This window comes from Nelumbo lutea, chromosome 6, assembly GCF_056320005.1.
Source record: "Nelumbo lutea isolate HS-2025 chromosome 6, American lotus-T2T, whole genome shotgun sequence".
Classification (NCBI taxonomy): Eukaryota; Viridiplantae; Streptophyta; class Magnoliopsida; order Proteales; family Nelumbonaceae; genus Nelumbo; species Nelumbo lutea.
In genome coordinates this window covers 72,755,763-72,775,923 of record NC_142689.1, presented here as the reverse complement: position 1 = coordinate 72,775,923, position 20,161 = coordinate 72,755,763, and the positions used below count along the sequence as shown (strand labels likewise).

The following is a 20,161-nucleotide window of genomic DNA, read 5'->3' as shown; positions in this document are numbered from 1 at the left end:
TTTCTTTTTTTGATCAATAACTCTGAAATGATTTCATTAATTAGAAAAAATATGGATACAACAAAAAGTTGTGAAAGAAACCAGCTTTAGTAAGCTAACCCAAAAGACCTATAACATGCCAGCTTCTCGAGACTTATGTTGAAATACTTTTACTCTCTTTGGGAGGTATAAAAAGTAGGTGCAAGGCCTGCTATCTTGCACCATTAGTGCCAAAATAAATATTATGGACACTCATCAATAGAAAACATAGAAACCCATTCACTGGCTTGGTCAAAATCACTGTTGCCTTATTTTTTCCTTTTTTCCCTTTTATCTAACCATACTTTTCTCTCCTAACTAGTGCTTCAAGGGTTACTAGCATTATGAACTCATTAGCCCGTGAACTGCCACATCTCTAAGAGCTGGGAATCCTATAGTTCGGCTTGATGTCTACTTGTAACCTTGATCTCCTTTCATTCTCTTCCAGATGCTTGAATGCTTTCTTTTTAATGCTAGGGAAATGTAGACAAAGTTACTTGGTCACTTTGATGGGTTACTGTCTGGTCCAAGGGAATGATTTTTTATTTATTTTTTACTTATTGAAGCTCATTAATTAGGGTGTTTATCGTATTCCCACATTATCCTTTCATTGAAAATTCAACATCCCTCCTCCATGTTGACAAGGAAACCAGTGGAGATACCTACATCGTCCTCCATCCTTTATTTCCGACTTTGATGAGGAAGCATTCTAAAATCCCTTTCAGGTCCCTTATTGGCTTGCACATTACTTTCAAGCGTCTGATGTGCAAGTAATGGCCTTTTACTATAAATAATGATAATCATGATGTGTTGGCAATGTTCTCGGGACCAATTGAACAAGGGGATTTAACTAGAGTCAGACTAATGGTAACTGCTTTGGGGAGTAAACAGAAATTTGTTTTGGGCTTGCCTCGAGGAGTGTGTCACAGAGGTGGCTCGTAGAATCAGGAATGTAATATGTTTTACATCACATCAGCTACTTGAAGTAATGCAATTGAGGAAAAAAAATGAGATTGTGAGCTTTACATGCTTGAAAATGTTTTATATGTTTGATTTTATTTTTTAAGTTCTCATTTGAATACACTTTACATGTTATGTTTATGTATTTTAATTTTAGATAATAGGTTTTTTAAAACATTTATTTTAAAATTTAAGTTTACATTTTTTATTAATTATATGCTTGATATGTTTTGATATTTTTTAAAATTTTTGGCATTTTTTAAAATTTTTGGCATTTTTTAAAATTTTTGACATTTATTGATTTTTAGCTTTTTTTATTTTATTTTTTTGCACGACGCATGCCTCGCTTTGTGCCTCTTGTGCCTCAGGTGCAAATTGGCTCTTGCGCCATTTTTGCACCTTGTGATTTTAAAACAGTCACTTTCTTGATAATCCATAACAAAGAGATGTTAAGGAGGATTTTGCTTGTAGAATTAGAGAATAATAGGCAATATGGATAGCTGCATCCATAGTTATGTGGTAGGTGAATGCGAATGTTGAGATGGATGGGTGGGAAGAGTAGAAAAGGCATGGTCAGAAATATACACAAAGGGATATAGATGAAAAAGTGTGAGCTGAAGTAGACTAAGTTGATTTGGTCATGTGCTCAGAGGACCTTCTGCAACAACTGTAAGAAGAAGTGTGCCATCATAAGCTGAAGGGAATAGAAAATCTAGGGGCAGATCAAAATGGACATGGTTGTAGTAAAGTATGATTTAAGGGCTCATGCTTTACTAATGGATATGGCACTGAACAAAATGAAATGTTGAAACCCGATTCATTTAGCCGACCTCATATAGTTGGGCCAAGGCTTATGGATGATGATGATTTGAATGAGCATTTGAATAAAATGTGTGATTCATCTACTATCTTGTCTGTTGTAACCCGTAAGGATTGATGGTTTAAACTATACATATCAAAGAAAGCAACAGGATCCAGGATGAACATTAATTCATAATTTATGAAAGTCAATTATGAACGTGGGAGTTGAACATGAAAGTGGGGGAGTTGAAGAGGCAAAAATTTACTAGCATGAATGTGGCTCTAGGAGTCCCATGAGAGTTAGTGTTCAGAATTAATGATTTTCTTAGCTACGAAGAAGCCTTTGCCTATAAATGGGCTACCTCATTTGTAATCCAAGAAAGTAGAAGCAAGTAGAGAAGAAGAAATTCTCTAGTTAAGAAACAGTTCAAGATTTGGAGTAAGCCAAGTTTTCTCTTTTCAATTTTATCATGCTTTTGTAATCTTGTATTTATCACCTAGTCTGGCCCTTGGTGTCTCGGCCCACATATTTCACTGCCCTATCAAATTTGGTATTAAAGCGTTGCCCAATTCCACACATTGTCCAAATCATGGCATCAAGTTCAAGCCATTCTATTCTCAATTTCTCTCCAAGTTTAGTTCTAGTTTTTGATGGCAATTACTTCGTTTACTTGACTCGGAAATGTAGTCTCTATCAAACTTCAATCTTTGTGGTCTGATTTTGATAATTTACACATGAAAGATGGTGAATAAATTCAAGCCTATTTCTCAAGAATAGTAGAGATTGTGAATTGATAAGAAAATTGTAGAGAAAGTTTTGGTAAGAGTACTTGCAAAATTTGATCATATTGTGGCTGCCTTTGAAGAATCCAAGGATTCTTCTAAATTGTCTATTCATGCACTATTGGGCTCTCTTGGAGCACATTAGATAAAGTATGTCTAGGTTTTGCATATTCAACTTTGGGGTAAAGCATTTCAATCAAAGTTGCATTTTTTCAGATAAAAGAAAAGAAGAAAGGAAACTCATTATTTTCAATCAAAGTTACATTATTTTCATAAGTATACCCTCTTTTGTTTACCTTTCTTTGCTCAAATTCCTGAATTTAACTGAGATACTGTAATGATTTGTTCACCTTTATTTGCTCAAAGTTACATTGTTTTGCTCTTGTGCATACAGCAACCAAAGTATCTCATCTGAAAAGGAAGCTTCTGATTGATGGCACAGAATTGTGTCCCCCACCTAAGGTTTTGAAACTTAAGCATCCTGGTGTTACAAAAAAAGGAAAGAGTAAGCAAGTAACAGTGCGCAAGTTCAAATCTATTACTAAACACAGAATATCAAATCCGTGTCCTTCTTCTGATGGCTGTGCTCGGGCTTCTATTAATGGCTGGGAATGGCACAAGTGGTCACTGAATGCAAGTCCTGCTGACAGAGCTCGTGTTAGGGGAACTCAAGTTGTTCCTATGCAATATTTAAATTCTGAGATTAGTTTGTCTCAGTCTTCAAATGGAAAAGGCCTTTCTGCAAGGACAAACAGAGTTAAGCTTCGTAACCTTCTAGCTGCTGCAGATGGAGCTGATCTTTTGAAAGCAACTCAGTGTAAGGTAAAGGAAGCATGAATTTGAGCTCTTAGTTAAAGCCTCATTCTTTTTACTCAGTCACATGAATTTGAAGTATTTTATGTTATCTTATTAGGCAAGGAAAAAGCGACTCCGTTTTCAGCGAAGCAAAATACATGATTGGGGTCTGGTTGCTCTTGAGCCAATTGAAGCAGAAGACTTTGTAATTGAATATGTAGGCGAGTTAATTCGTCCTCGAGTAAGTTTTGATATCACAACTCTTGTTTAAGCTATTTGCTTTTTAGCTTCAGTTTTGTTCTTTTCCTTATTTTTGTTCTTTGATCATTTTGTATTTTTATGTATTTTTTATAAGTTTGCTTTGTGAAATGATAGATATCCGATATACGTGAACACCAATATGAAAAGATGGGAATTGGCAGCAGCTATCTGTTTAGATTGGATGATGGTTATGTGGTGAGCAAAGAGGCTTTCTCAATTTTCATGTTTTTTGATGTTTTATTATCATTGGTGCTTTATGGAACTTTTTTTTAATTTTTTTTTAAACAATCATGACGAACATTTGCATGAGTTTTTACATGATATACTCAATTCAAGCAACCTGGTTCTGTTAACCGTTCCATAATCTATAAAAAATGTTTCGACATGATATACTCAATCTATTAAGGGCCCGTGAACAGGATCTCATCACAGGTCGGTCAACGGGGAGAACCTCTTGTTCCCCCTTGTTCCTCCCTTTTCTTGAGGTACCTATCTTGGCGCCTTAATGGTGATTGTCCAAGAGATCACCAATTCTCCTCTACTCTGTCTTGACTGAGAAATTTGATGCCTTATTGAATATCATTAGCTCCTTTAAATAGGAGATTACAAGAAGATAAGAATCCTACTTTTTGGAGGACACCTACTGATCTATACTACTGAATTTAGATAAGAACACATAACAGATAAGACTCCCTACTAATCCATAGACTCCCTACTGATCTATACTACTGAAAACAGATAAGATAGACACTGAATTAGATAAGATGAGAACACCCTTTACTGTTGTTGTCGGCGGCGATATTGCTCCCCAATAAAGGCATCCATAACATTTCTCCCCTCTTGGACTAAGAACTTGTCCTCAAGCTCAAATCCAGGAAATGTGTCTTGAAACTCAGTCAAAGGGATCCAGGTAGCTTTGGCCAATGGTAAGCTGCCCCATTCCACCAGGACTTCAAGAACACCTCGATTAATTTTGGAGCGAACAATAGTTTGAGGTTGGGGAATGAGTTTGCCGTCCTTCAAGGGTGGTAAGGGGGGAACATTGTCTGGAGGAGTACCCAGAAACGGCTTGAGCAAGGAAATGTGGAAGACATCATGGAGCCTACTGTGCTCTGGTAGTTCCAGCTGGTATGCAACCGTACCAATTTGCCGTTAAACCATGAAAGGTCCATAAAACTTAGGAGCTAATTTAGGAGCATCCCTGCGGCTCAAGGAGCGCTGTCGATAAGGATGAAGCTTTAACCAAACAAACTGCCCAGGTTCAAATGAAAGTTCCCGATGATGCTTTTCATAGGCATGCTTCATGCGTAGTTGTGCCTGCTGTAAGCGAAGAGAAACTTCAACCAGAAGGGCATCTCGCTCTTGTAGGGAACGATCAATCTCCTCCAAACGAGTAGAACCAGGTTCATAGGACAACAAACGAGGTGGTTCACGGCCATAGACGACCCGGAAAGGTGTCATTCATAGGGAAGAATGATAGGCAGTGCTATGGCAGTACTCGGCCTAAGGAAGCCAATCAACCCACCGTCGCGGTTGATCCCCAACAAAACAACGGAGATACATTTCGATCGTTCGGTTCATCACCTCAGTTTGACCATCTGATTGAAGATAAGCGGAAGAAAGAGCTAAAGTGGTACCATGTAACCGAAACAGTTCCCTCCAGAAGGTACTAGTAAAAACCGGGTCCCTGTCGTAGACAATCGATTCCGGTAACCCGTGTAAACGGAAAATTGTGGGTGAAAAAGACGTGGGTGACAGAAGTAGCACTATACAGATGTGACAGAGGAATGAAGTGGGCATACTTAGAGAAGCGGTCCATCACCACGTAAAGAACCGATTTTCCCTCAACCTTGGGTAGTCCCTCTATGAAATCCATGGAGATATCGACCCATATCTGTGCTGGGATTGAAAGGGGCTGAAGAAGGCCAGCAGGATGCAGATTTTCCCATTTGTGTTGTTGACACGTAGAGCAGTTTTGGATAAAGTCCCTAATAGAAGCCTTCATACCTTGCCAATGGAAATCTGCTTGGACGTGGTACAATGTCTTCTGAATGCCTTCATGGGTGGAGTTATGAATACCGGAGATGATGGAGGGAATTAGAGGGGAATTGGCTGGAAGATGCACTCGACCTTTATACATCACAAGCCCGTCTTGAAGGGACCATTTGGGGTCGGCAGTTCTGGTCTGAATTTGTTGAACAAGGGTCATCCACTTCGTTGATTGTAGCACCACCTTCTTGATGTTGTCTAATAAGATGACTCGGGGTCGCGAAATCCCTCAAAGAAGCATAGTGTCCTCGTCACGCCTAGACAATGCATCCGCGGTGCGATTTAAAGATCCCGCCTTTTAATCAACCCGAAAATCAAACCCAAGCAGCTTGCTAATCCAATTTTGTTGGGGAGAAGTGGTAAGACGCTGCTCCAACAAGTACTTGAGGCTATAGTGATCAGTTTTGACAACGAATGATCTTCCCCATAAGTACAAACGCCAGTGTTGGACTGCAAGTTTACGGTTGAAGAAGGCAATCGGGTGCCCTTGTTGCTGTAGTACGACACAAATCCCTATGCCGGGTGCATCGCACTCAACTGTAAACTCGAGATTAAAGTTCGATAATTGCAGAACTGGAGTGGTGGAGAGGGCATCCCTTAAACTTGCAAAAGCTGCATCGGCTGCGTCGTCCTAATGAAAGGCATTCTTCTTCAGTAGGTTAGTTAATGGGGCAACCAACAAGCCTCTGCCAAACCGAGGAAACCGCGGAGGGCCTTGGCAGATTTGGGCCTGGGCCATTCCTTGATTGCTTGAATTTTGGAACTGTCCGCCGTTACACCTTGCCCGTTAATGACATGACCCAATTAAAGAACCTGGCTCTCCCCAAAGGAGCACTTGGACCGTTTAAGGAAGAGCTTGTGTTGGCGCATGAGCTCAAAAACAATCCTCAAATGATGCACATGTTCTATCCAAGTTTTACTGTAGACTAAAATGTTGTCAAAGAACACAAAAACAAACTTGCGAAGGTGGGACTGAAATACCTCATTCATCAAGGATTGGAATGTGGATGGGGTGTTTGTGGGACCGAACGACATAACTAAAAACTCAAAGTTGCCAAGATGAGTTCTGAAGGTAGTCTTCTCAACGTCTTCGGAAGCCATTTGGACGTGAAAGTATCCCGATCTTAGGTCTAGTTTGGAGAAATACTGGGCACCATGAAGTTCATCCAACAACTCGTCCATAATGGGTATAGGGAGTTTATCCTTATACCCATTGATAGTCCGGTTATTGAGTTCTCTGTAGTCAACACAAAATCTCCAAGTGCCATCCCGCTTTGCCACCAACAGGACTGGCGAGGGGAAATGAGAATGGCTAAGGTGGATGATCCCTTGTTGCATCATTTCAGCACATTGCTTCTCATTCTCGTCTTTCTGCAGATGTGGGTAGCGATAAGGTCGGACGACGATTGGTTCGGAGCTCGTCACTAGAGGGATCCGGTGATCGCAAGCTCGGGAAGGAGGAAGTCCCTTGGGTTCTTGGAAGATGTTTGAAAAATTGGCGAGGAGCCTTTCCATGGTTGCTGCCTGCGTCATCTCACCTTGGAGCACATGTACTTGTTGGTTTTTAGCCTTTTACCACGTTACCTTGCCAAGTGACTTGCTTCTCGTTTAAGTGGAATGTCATCGATAGGGCGCTGAAATCCCATAGGATTGGGCCCAGGGTGATCAACCACTTTACCCCAAAAACTATATCAAATCCATCCAAGGATGGCACAAACAAATCAGCAAAGGAAGATTCAAAATTGACATGTATTTGGACGTCCTTACAGATGCTTGGGCTGTGTACTCTTTCACTGTTTGCTACGGCTACCTGTAGTCGTGGTTTGACTTCCATTGGCAGCTTCAGCTGGAGGGTAGTTTGCTTGCTTACAAAATTGTGTGCTTCCTGAATCAATGATGATCAATACTGGTTTTCCCGCTACCCGTGCTTGCAACTGCATAGTTTGAGAGGTTTTTATTCCTGTGATCGCGTGGAGAGAAATCTCGGGTTCTAACGTAGAGGGTACATCCTCGTCCTCCTCTTGCTCATCCACCAGGAGGCGGAAGAGTCTCTTGCACCTGTGTCCCGCCGAATAGAGATCGTCACAGTTGAAACATTGTCCCCTTGCTCGGCGTTCTGCCATTTCAGCCCTAGACAAGCGCTTAATGGGGGGTGCCACTATGCTGCTTCCCACACTTTCCGATCTGGAAACATTGCTTGTATGTGACTTTTGTTCTCGGCTGGCTACAGAAGATGGGGCCGTGCCAAGTGTTTTCGGGGATGCCCATGTTGTCGGAGGCCGCCCCATACTGAAGGTTCCACCACTGAGTTGCAGCTTGCGCTCAAAAGCGCGAGCCAAATTCTTAGCCATAACCAGGTTGGAGGGATTTTGCATCTCCACATCCACCCTCAAGGTTTCGGCTAACCTTGCGGTGAACATGTCAACCTGCTGGCCTGGTCGTACCGATGATGCTCTTGCAAGGAGGGTCTGAAACTGGCGCTGGTATTCAGCCACTGTTCCCGTCTGTTTGAGGTTGATTAATTCGCCTAATGGGTTGCTTGTTAAAGGGGGCCCAAATCTGAGTAGGCAGTAGGATTTGAATTGGGTCCGACTGAGCCCGGGTTCCTCCTGCTCTAATCTATAAAACTAGAGTTGCGCCTCCTCCGTCATGTGGAATGCGGCCATGCTTACCTAGTCTCTGTCCTCTGTTCGTTGGTTGCGGAAGAACTGCTCACATCTATACAGCCATCCCAACGGATCTCCAACACCGTTATAGGAAGGGAACTCCAGCCTGCTGTATTTGGGAACGATTGCGACTCCCAGGGCGACGACCTGCCGCTCGCCGGACGATTCTGCCGTGTCTGGTCGGCGGCCGTGTGTGGTTGCAGCCCCTTTTGGATTTCTCTCCTTGCTAGAAAAATAGAGCTCCATCATGCACCTTAATTCTCAGACGTCTTCCTTGATCTCGCGCACCTCCGTGCTGTTTTCCACGAGCTTGTGCTCCAGTTCATGAACCCTAGTTGTCAACTGCTCAAGGTCACCCATGACGCCTTGCTCTGATACCAAATTGTTAAGGGCCCACAAATAGGATCTCGTCACAGGTTGGTCAACGGGGAGAACCTCTTGTTCCCCCTTGTTCCTCCCTTTTCTTGAGTTGCCTATCTTGGCGCCTTAATGGTGATTGTCCAAGAGATCACCAACTCCTCTACTGAGAAATTCGATGCCTCATTGAATATCATTAGCTCCTTTAAATAGGAGATTACAAGAAGATAAGAATCCTACTTTTTGGAGGACTCCTACTGATCTATACTACTGAATTTAGATAAGAACACATAACAGATAAGACTCCCTACTAATCCATAGACTCCCTACTGATCTATACTACTGAAAACAGATAAGATAAGACAGTGAATTAGATAAAGATGAGAACACCGTGATAAGATGAGAACTGAATTAGATAAGACGAGAACACCCTTTACTGCTGCTGTCGGCGGCGATACTGCTTCCCAATAAAGGTGTCTATAACACAATCCATAGACATGAATACATCAGATTCTTCTGGACTGTGTAACCTGATGCCATGCCTTTAATTCTTTACTTTCTGCCAGTCATTTAAGATCTGGATCTTCTAGATTTCTGTTGTACAGTGCAGATGCAACTTTTTATATTGTTTTTTAACTCCTTAACATACAATGGCACCTTGGTTGACTATTGACTACTAGTTTACCTGTTGATATTGATCTTTAAGCATTCATATCTCCTAATGCTTCTAGGTTGATGCTACAAAGCGTGGTGGGGTTGCAAGATTTATAAACCATTCATGTGAGGTATTGTGTAATTTACTAACAATTTGGTTGCAAGGAATCCAAATGTATTCAGTTTTTTGATTACCTTCTTCCACTAAATTTTCTTTCAGCCCAACTGCTATACAAAGGTCATCACTGTTGATGGTCAGAAGAAGATATTCATTTATGCAAAACGACATATAGCTGCTGGTGAAGAAATTACATATAATTACAAGTTCCCACTTGAGGAGAAAAAAATTCCATGCAATTGTGGTTCAAAGAGGTATTTGTACTAAGATTAGTAGCACTTATACCATATTGGAGAGAACCTTTTTAGTTTTAATTCATTAATGGAATTAGGGTGTATTTGGATCTGGTGGGTTTCAAGGGTGGAGTAGGGATATAGGGAGACTATATGTGGTGGGATTTTGATCCCATCATTTTCTGTCATTAGTGGAGGCTTAAATTTGGAAATAGGTGGTGAGTCCACTGAATTGGGCGAAATTGAACTCTTTTACTTTTCCCTTTTTCTGAGGCATTATATTTTTGGCCCTTCTCTTGGATGAAGCCCAAAATCCCTTCCATTTACATTTCGACAACCTGATTCAATGTTTCCATATATTATGTGTGAAATATAATTACAAACTTTTCATTAATAATTTTTATTAGTTACTGATAAAATATGTTATTGTAGTACTTGTTTATCAAAATTGCTTGCTTTCTCCAGGCACTTATGTATATTAGTTTTTGCTTTTTGATCTATGGAATATATACAACGTGAACAAACACAAATATATACATTTTACTTCTGCACGGTGCTGTCAGACTCAGACAGGACAACCATTTTTGCCATTGAGTCTTAGTCATGGCTCATGGGTTGAAAGGTCTGAATGCCTGTTCAAGCATTCACCTCGTTCAATTAAAAATTAGAATAAGAAAGAACAAACATAAGAAATTATTTCAGAGTGTCTTTTAAAGTTTTTTTTTTCTTTTTTTTTTTACATCAAGAAATATTATAGGTTGTAAAAGGATATTTTCACATGTTTTGGCTACCAGTTTGATCATTTGTTCTGGTTTTAGTCTGACAGCACTGCTTCTACTCTACATTCATATTGGCTGTCTCTAACAGAATTAAAAAATGTTCTATATGCAGTTTGTTTCACCGATAATGTTGTTTATAATTGCCAAAAAAAGGAAAACCTAAAAGCTATAGAACAGGTTTATTGTCTTAAAAGGAATGCGAAGCTCAAGGAAAACGTCCTGAGGTCTCTACCTTTAGGCAAATAGCTAATGTACAATGCACTTTTCTTGGGTTGTTAAAAACTACCAAGTGATGCCACTTGTGTCACATCTTATGGTACCTTATGTGAAGAACATGTCTTTCATACACTAATCTATATAAGTTTCTCATCACAAAAACAAATTAATGACTGATTTGTAGAGTTCATTGCACTTGCTCTTAATTTGAATGCATATATGGGGTCTTTAACACCCATTTGCGAAATCTCTTTGGGCATGAGGGGCATTTATTTTTAGGGCTAAAATTGGGTTGTATTTGGATTGGGTTCAGGCATTCAGCAACATCTGAATCGAATTTGACTGATGAAATCGGAAATCCAAATCTGATTGGATTTTGGATTGGATTCCAAATCCTATTTGACTTGGATGTCATTTGATTCTGCTTCATTTTTTGTCTAAATAAGGTAGAATTTAAATAAATAAAAAATAAATTAGTTTTTAACTTGTACATATAATTAATTAGTATAAAAATGAAATGTTGAGTTAATTATATATAAATATAAATTTATATGTAGTTTATGAATACTAAAATATTTTTTATATAAAATATACAAAAAACTTAATATATGGTGTATATAATATATAACATATAATATATAATATATGTTTTGTATATAAAGTCAACATACAAGTTGTGGAAAACATGCTGCTGGAAAGACATAATACCGGAAGAATTAGCCACCTGTTCCAACTTTCTGATGATGTAATCCGATGTAAAATGTGAAAGACAGCTGTGCGTTGTCTTTACCGAATGAACAGTTTTGATGGTTATCTCTTCAATGATTTCTTCAGCCGTCCTTTCTTCATCCTTGAATAGTCTAGCATTTCTTTCTTCCCCAAAACACCAAAAAACAGCAGCTATTGTACACCTCCATAAAACCTCTCCTTTTTGATGGAGAGAAAACTGAGTTAATGAACAATGCTCTTCAGGTCCTAGGAAACCACCTGTCACCAAATGGAGAGGAAAAAATGTAAATCAGAGAATTTTGCTTTGAAAAGGAGCAAATATGGTCTAAGAGAGACCAGAAAGGTATTCTCCACTGTAGATTCTTGCAAAATTTTTCCTTGTCATGAAATACTTCCCCAGCAGAATGCTCTAGCTCAAGGTGGTATATGTCCTCTCTGTGTACTGGGTAAACCAGTTCAGGGGGGTCCTTTGAAAGGTCAAGAAACACATGCAAAATAGTAGGACACTGAGATTTAGATTCTGGAATAGTGGAATTGGGATTAATAAATGCCCCTCTCAATTAATGTTTTTGAAGGCATCTGAGGCATATTCCTGGAGGTGTGCCTCCTAGTCAGGTGCACTCAAAATGCTCTGAGTCGTACGCTGGAGGTCTGTATGCCTCTTAAGGCATACACCTCGAATGTGTTTCGCAAGAGGCATGCACACTTCAGGAAAAGAAACGAAGAAGGTTGTGTCATGCTTTCACAGCATTTTAAAGCTTTGCTCCATAAAGCAATTATTGGAGTTTCAAAACCCTAAGATCCCTTCCTAATTCCAAATCCCAGGCCATCCCATTGGTTCAAAACTGCAAGACAATTGGACGCTAAATACACATTATTGGCTGTCAAAGAGATGAAAATCCTTGGTAGTTGATCCTTCAACATAGGTCTTTCCAAAACGTGGTTCTGTTTATAGGTCTTTCCAAAACGTGGTTCTGTTGCTTGACAAGACATCATACTGGATATTGGATGAGAACAAGTCAAGTATGGAAGCAATGGCTTTTCATGGGGATGGTAAAGAATCTGTTGAAATTAGGCCTGCATCCCAACCATTATGTTCCAGTCCATGAATTCTTTACTGCATGCCATAGCTTGTCCAACCATTGGGAAACTACCAAATCCATTTACCGAACAGAGTATTCCTCTTTTTCCCTACACACTGTTTTCCAATTGATCAATTGGTCCTTTTTCAACTCATCAGGCTCCCAAAGAAAGTGACTTGTTTTTTTTTTTTTTTGAACTTTTTAGTCAATGATTGGCATTTTAAAGTCCGCTAAGCTCCAGAAATTTGATAAAATTGGAATCCTGCCAAAGAGGAGACCTAGATTAGATACTTCTTGGGCCATTGCGCCAATTAGCAGCCCGTGATTTCAGCAGAGTTCTTTGTGACATAATCCAACTTGATGGCTCTTCCCTGTAGAGATTTGTGACACCATAAAGGACATAATCCAAAGAGAGATTTTTTCACCTGTGTACATCCTTTGTACAGATTTGTTTGAGGGTGTTATCTTGATAATCCACTACACCCCTAATAGAGATCAGATTTTGGGGGTGGGGGGTCATACTGCTATTTTAATAAACCACCTTTGGAAGTGAGAAATGCTTTCTTAATGTGGCTATTTTAAGAGCTTTTTGAATTCTAGATGTTGCTATTAGGCTCTTTTTCTCAAGTTGGGCAATGCCATTTTCTCTCCAATCACTGTAATGCCCTAATAGCTTATTTTTTGGTTGGTTCAGGTGTCGTGGATCAATGAACTAGGAGGTCGTTAAGAGTTGCTACACCGGTGTATACCATGTATGTTCATTAACAATATTGGATGTCTTTGTCTTTCATGTTTCTTACTTGAACTACATATCTATTGTTGTTCTCATGCAGTGTGCTTGTCTAAAACCTGCTGCTTACATTGGAAACATGAGAATAACAGACTACCAGAGGTATATATTGTTTCCACCATTTTCCCTCCCTTCCTTGGTAGAGGAATTTTATAGTTAATTATAGTTCATTGTTTGCTAATTAGATTTTTGATTAATAATTAAAATTGATTGTGGCCATGCCTTTGCAAATATGATCTGCCCCTTCAATGCAACTCTCATCCTTCAAGATCCTCCTTTCGTACCCCCAACAAAGTCTGAATGTAAAATAAAGTCATAGGAATTGTTATTTGTATGGTATTGACTCGTATAATTGAGCTGCTAAAGTTATATGCAAATGTATTTGATGCCAAATAAAAAAGAATAGTTAAACGAAAAGGAATACAGTCCACCTTTTCCAAGACCTAGATATCTAGGACCAATATTGACAATGTCCCTTTTAGTTGCGTAAAGAGGAACACAAACTGTATATGAGGTAAGATACCGAAAAATAAATGGAAGAAGTAACTACAACAAAATAAAAAAAGAAAAATAAATGCAGTGTAAACAAAATCTGTTCCATCATCCCCCCAAGTATCGTCTACAACCACTGACAAAAAAGAAGAAATCCCTAGGAAAAAACAAGCTGAAGGTCCTGAACTAGTCAGCGAAAGAGGGATTTTAAAAATTTCGAATAACAGAGGACCCAAGTTCTGATAAAACAAAGTTACCTCAATTTTTTCTCCTACCTCTACTACTTGTGGACTGGCTACACATACAATGATACAACTTCTAGTGACCAAAGACTCAACCATGTCCAACTTGACATGTTTTTACATTCTCTTGTGAGCTTCATCGTTTTTCTTATCCATCTCCAAGATATTGCCACCTTCCACCTCAATCCACTTCATTATTCTTCCGATGTTGTATTTTTTTATTGTAAAATAAGAAAATGTTGACGAACAGAGAAAAAGATTAGAGAAACATCAAGCTTAGGACAGGAATATAACATGAAGTGGCTTAGAAAAGGAACACCTCACTGACCTGTATACATTAGTCACCATACAAAGAAGCACCCATAGGCTAGTTCAAAATGTCACAGTGACCTACAGAAAGATAACCTGAGAAGCAAAAAATTCACAACCCACCCAACAAAAAACAACCAAAGAGCAGCAAATTGCCAGCTCATTGAACCACCTGTACCAAAGAAAAGCTCAATTCCCTTTATTTCAGACCAACCAGCTATTGTTGACATGATATGCGTGGGCATTTCTGTGTTCTGAGATGTATCATGCCCATTAGTCAAAGCAGGTAAACAAGAAGGTGGTATTAGGGGCATCAAAGAATTCTCAGTGGTTTGCACTCATTTTCTTGGGCCACCACCTAGAAAGTATCCTTTCAAAGCAGGGCTGCCTCTTGTCCCTCCAGGTTCAATGGAGCAAAAGGCACTCCTTGACTTGCCCCTATGCATGTATATTTTTCTGCCCACCTTCAAAAATCCATGCAAGGTCTTCTAAGTTCCAACAGTGCTATTTACCTCAAATAGCCTTTGGAATTTTGGACAATGGCTTTTTAGCAATCCGCAACTGATGGTGTTGCATGGAATAGGACATGGAAATGGTGAGGTCCTAAAGGTTTTGCTGATGCATTTATAATATATTTTTTTTTCTAAAGGATTTGTAATATATTTTATATATTTATAGTTTATATATATATATATATATTCTAATTTATCAAAACATTTGTATTTTTGTTTGTGTTATTTTTTTATAATTGTAACTATTTTACTTCTCCATTGCATTAATTTGTTTTGGTATGTTCTATCTAAATTGAAATGCGTTGACATACTAACGTAGAATACCAGATCGATCTATTCCCTATATAATGTGGAGATCTCTACTTGTGGTTGCATTCAAGTTAAGGTGGAATCCATGTCTTCTTCTGATTAAAAGAATATGACATTCCCAAGTATATAAGGAAATATTTGTCCCCTCAACTCATCTTTGTACAAGGAAAGGGATGTTTCTCACATTGATGTACTAGGTCAGATGAAGTTGAATATATCTCTGCTTTTCTTGTTTCATTTCTAGAACAGTCTATGCCTTTGTCATTCTTGTTCTGATAGAGGGTTATATGTCTATTATGCATATGCATCACCCACACACACTTGTGGGCAGTTGGCATTTCAGCATGACAGAATGTTTTGACAAGGCCCTGTCTACAACCTAGGCCTAAGCCAACTTCCTAATCATGAATAACACCAATTATAACTATTGATAAAAAAACACCAATTATAACTCGATCCAGATTGATCCGGCTGGCCCACCAACCTTGTATGTAGTGTGCTAGATGTCAATCCTTATTCTATTATCCCATAATCTTATGAAGAACTATATACGAAATTCAAAAAATCCTTTGTTTTTGGAATCCATTTGACGCAGTAGCCTCCATTGCCTCCTCTCAATGTGAAGACTACTGTATTATGGTCAAGGTTAGATTCTGCTGCCATACCCTCCACACCCCACCTCTACCACCACCACCACCACCAATATGGTGACTACCTGTATCTATCACCTCTTGTTTTCTCTTCCTGGAAACAAGTTGAGACTGTGAAACCTTCTAAAAGCCCACAAGCAAGGATGTATCCCCTTTGTAACTACCCCAGGGATCAACCCTCATTAAAACTGATTAAATTATCATGCCACTGTCAAAAGTACCAGGGCTGATGAAAAGTATTGCCTTCACAAAACCTGACCTACCTCTAGATACAGTGGTTTTAGATATAATTGGTTAGAACCAGCTCAAGCAGCCTAAGTGAATCAATTGACTCTTGCAATCTACCAGAGCTGATGAAAAGTATTGCCTTAACAAAACCTGACCTACCTCTAGATATAGTGGTTTTGGATATAATTGGTTAGAACCAGCTCAAGCAGCCTAAGTGAATCGTTTGACTCTTCCAATCGCATAGTTCCAGGGATTTGTCAACTTGAACCTCAACACTTCATAGTCAGCCTGACTGAAATATCTATTACCTTATTTATTGAACTGCAGCATCATTATATTTGTTTCAATCCTGCATTACACTTGATACTCTCATTTCCTCTCTTGGCCTTTTGGCTAAGATCAAGTGTTTCAATCCTACATTAGTTTGCCATTTTTAATGCTCATTATCTGCCAGACCAGTTCTCTTCCCACCCGCAATCTGCAACTACCAAAATAGAGGGCTCAACTCTTCTACTATCAGAAATTCTTGATACAAACCGAGGAAGCATCTTACATGTTCTGGAGACTCTCCATGGGCGACCAGAAGAATGATCCCCATGGGTAACATAATATTTTTCTTAGTAATCTGAGTATATCTCAAATGATGAGCTACTAATCAGTTCCTCTGAAAACTGAAACCCATGATACGGAACGACATAAGGTACCTAAATAAAACAAACTGAGCTTCCTTATGTCAAAACTCAATTCAAGGAAGGTCAAGAAAACCTAGGAATCCTTTTAGATTTATTTGAAAATATATATTTTAAAACCTATGTGCAGACTTTCCCAAGATTAAGCAACACCTCTTTCATATTGCAGTGCAAGAAAAAGTGCCCATCTTGTAAGGAAATTAAAGAGACTCAAAATTTTAAAGAAAGCTAACATTTTCTAGGATGACATTATTATTATTGTTATTGTTATTTGAGGAAATCATTCGTTTCCATCCATAGCTGTGTTGTAGATGTTGGGCATACAATAGAAGGTTTGCAATTGCAAGCAATCAGTGGAGATGAAAAAAAGTGTGTTGGATCTTTACATGTAGCTTTCTGTTTTCTACTTAAACAAAGCATTATCCCAACCATTTTGGGGTCAGTTGTATCAGAAGCTGCTTTTCATGCAATCATTTGGGGTTTCTGGAAACTGCTTTCTACACCTAGTTTAGTGGATCCCTTGGTCCACCAGTTCACAAGTGGGCGTCACTTTCAATGATCAAAGGAGCGATCAAGCAGTAGTGTGGTGGTAGTTTGGTGAAAGTATATAGATAATTGGGTTGGATAGGATCTTAATTAGATCAAATGGGATACTCTTTTGGGCCCTATTGCATCCATATTGGAGATGCATATTTGACTGACATTGATTTCTGGGTATTGGATTGCCAAAAGACTTGCCCTTGGTCTCTTCCTTACAAGAGGATGATTCATCCAACTACATTATATGGAGCATGGTTTCTATGGCTTGGGGCTGTAAGAGTCGTTTCACTGCTTAAATGAAAACGAAGGATATCTAGTCATGCTTTCACGTACGAAAATCTTAGAGGGCAAAGGTGCTAAATTTGGTGGCCGACAACCTAGCAAGTGAGGTGTGATGCTCATTGTCTTTCTGTTTATGTTTATACTTCCTGTTGTGTACGTGTCTTTCTGATTAATGATCACCATCTTACATTTCTTTCAAAAGCTCGTTGGGGTTGTCTTCAAATCCTGTTCTTTTGCTCTGACAAGAGGAATTACCACAAATTTCTTATTGAAATGGATAAAGAATAAAAAAAAAACTTCATGCAGTCTTCATAGAGGTTCTCATCCTATCTTTCAACTTTGGATGTGTGTCCCTCGTCGAAAACCATCTTCTCAATTCATCAGGATGCTGTTCTGTGAGGTCCCTCTCCACAATCTTCATTTACACATTGTCTTCCTTCAAAAACTTCTGAGTGGGAATTCTTCCGCAAGGCTGAGGTGTGGAAACTGGCAAAATATGTATTTTCAGGAAAAATCATATTTTGAGGTCTTTGTTTGATGTGAATGAGTCCCTTCAATGTAAACGAGTTTTTCTAGTTTGCTTCCAAATTTTGCTTAATTCATCTATCCCAATCTGTCTCGTGCCAGTAAACAGATTATAGAAGTTCTTTGTTTTTGCGTCTTTCTCTTGAAGTTGTTTAAGGAGAAATTATGAATTATATCGTTACATTGCATAAAAATGAGCTACTGTTGAGTTTAAACCTGAAATAAGAGGTTTTGGTTGGTTTTTATATACTTTTTGTTTTCATGTTAATGAAAGTTCTGTTCAAATAATGGTTTTCCTTTTGTCTTGTTGTTACAATACCTGGAGCGGAATTAGCCTTCTAATGATGCGCTTGAGAACAACTGTCTGATCAGATCTGGATCTTGTGACATGCTTTTTATTTATGACAATGCAAATGTTTCTAATGGTCATGCTTATCTTTTCTTATAGTTGGGCTGAATCATTCGCATTGAGGTGCATCTTTGAAGTTGCTGCTTATTTGTTCAAGCATTTGTAAGCTTTTATCATGCCCCCTCCCACCTGGCCGGAAGCTTAAGCTGCAATATGAAGAGAGAACGAGCTACGACAGCAATCTTTATCAAGGCTTTATCATCTTTTGTATGTATCTAGAAAACCCAACCAAAGTATTTCAGATATTTGTTCTATTGTATTATCTGTAGTTGCTGCTGGAATTCAATAAACATTTATATCAAGTGTATTATTCCTTGAGCATGTTAGTCTAACACAGACATAACAGTATGGTTGGTGCACATGCAAGGGGGGGGGAGGGGGTTGAATACTAAATTTATTTGGCGATATGTCATCTCACATCTTTTACTCCGACTTCCTGGTTGAAAATTTTGCCTAGATATTTCAAAAAATATATGTTCATGGTTGGCATGATTTAAGGAAAGAACAGCTAGTCATCACATACTAAGCTCACCTTCTCCTTGTGCCCTTGTGTCATTTATATTGTAGATTGTTATTTTACTTTACCCTATCAATCGTTTAGGTAACTAGATCTGCTATGCGATTAGCCATCATTTTTCTTATGTTTTCAACGTGTCTGTGACATTTCATGTGATGTGTTGTATTGTATCTTTCATTTCCAAATCTTAAAAATATTAAAATATTTAGTTGATGATCATAAAAAAACTAATTATTGCAAAACCATCTTGTAATGAAGTAATAAAATATTAGTTGAAATTGTAACAAAATATACTCTTGCAGAACATTTTTTGCAATGTTCTTTCCAGGCAGCATTTGTAACCTTGTATTGGCATAAACAATAACGGTCTAAGATGGATTGGAGACACGGGCACATGCCCATGTTTCTTAGGCAACTAGGTGCCCATTTAGCCAATGATCATTTTTCTTTATGAATAATCTATGAATAGGGTACTAAACATAGGTCAAAGGGGTGCAATTTCTGGAGTGTATTTTGATAGTGACCATTTGCTGTTGATTTGATTTTCAGGTAATAATTTTGTGCCTGATCTCAATAGCAACCGGCATTGATGGGGATCTCATTAGTTTCCCAAATGAGAAATGGGTGTAAGTTCATGAATGCCAATTTTGGTGGTTGCTGTACGAGCATTTAGATGATCTCAAGTTGCAGATGAGTTTCTCCACTTAAAGCTGTAAATTTGGTTATTGGTTTGCTTCTACGCATGGAGCAGTTTGAATATTATTCTGTACGGTTATAAAACTAAATTTTCACTTATTGATATAATAAAAATCTCACAAGGAATAAAGTTTATCTTGGAAAATTTTCTCCTTGGTTCTGAAATTTGGGTGTTCTTTTCAATTAGAATTATGGCAATAATTTCCCTGAAACTGCCTGTTATTCCAATGCTCACTCCAGAATTGTGTAGATTGCCGATTTCCTAGTCTTGACATTAGGAGGGATCAATATATGATTTAATATTTTGGCCCTAAAATATCAATAAAAAGAACATATTATAGGATGCTTGTCTTAGTTGCAAGATATTTGATATATATCTAATTTAATCCCCCCCCCAAAAAAAAAAAAAATAGTGGAAGACGGTCGAAGAGTAGAAATAGCAGGTTTTTCCAAGCCTCCTCAAATGGTGA

The 20,161-nt window shown here is 38.6% G+C and overlaps 1 protein-coding gene across 8 annotated transcripts in view; it reads left to right on the top strand.

The window, feature by feature from the left end:
- The window catches only part of SDG25 (SET domain protein 25), a 30,416-nt gene extending 10,560 nt beyond the window's left edge, over window positions 1-19,856 (top strand). For 6 of the 8 annotated variants that reach the window (XM_088951225.1, XM_088951223.1, XM_088951221.1 and 3 more), the window contains exons 11-19: window positions 2,957-3,384; window positions 3,476-3,598; window positions 3,733-3,813; window positions 9,422-9,475; window positions 9,565-9,716; window positions 13,196-13,253; window positions 13,335-13,393; window positions 18,518-18,685; window positions 19,545-19,856. In XM_088951225.1, the coding sequence (XP_088807351.1) occupies window positions 2,957-3,384; window positions 3,476-3,598; window positions 3,733-3,813; window positions 9,422-9,475; window positions 9,565-9,716; window positions 13,196-13,217 (860 nt within the window). In that variant the 3' untranslated portion in view covers window positions 13,218-13,253; window positions 13,335-13,393; window positions 18,518-18,685; window positions 19,545-19,856. The remainder of the gene's footprint in view (window positions 1-2,956; window positions 3,385-3,475; window positions 3,599-3,732; window positions 3,814-9,421; window positions 9,476-9,564; window positions 9,717-13,195; window positions 13,254-13,334; window positions 13,394-18,517; window positions 18,686-19,544) is intronic. The other 2 variants (XM_088951226.1, XM_088951227.1) reach the window with 1 other exon arrangement.
- Window positions 19,857-20,161: the final 305 nt, after the last annotated feature.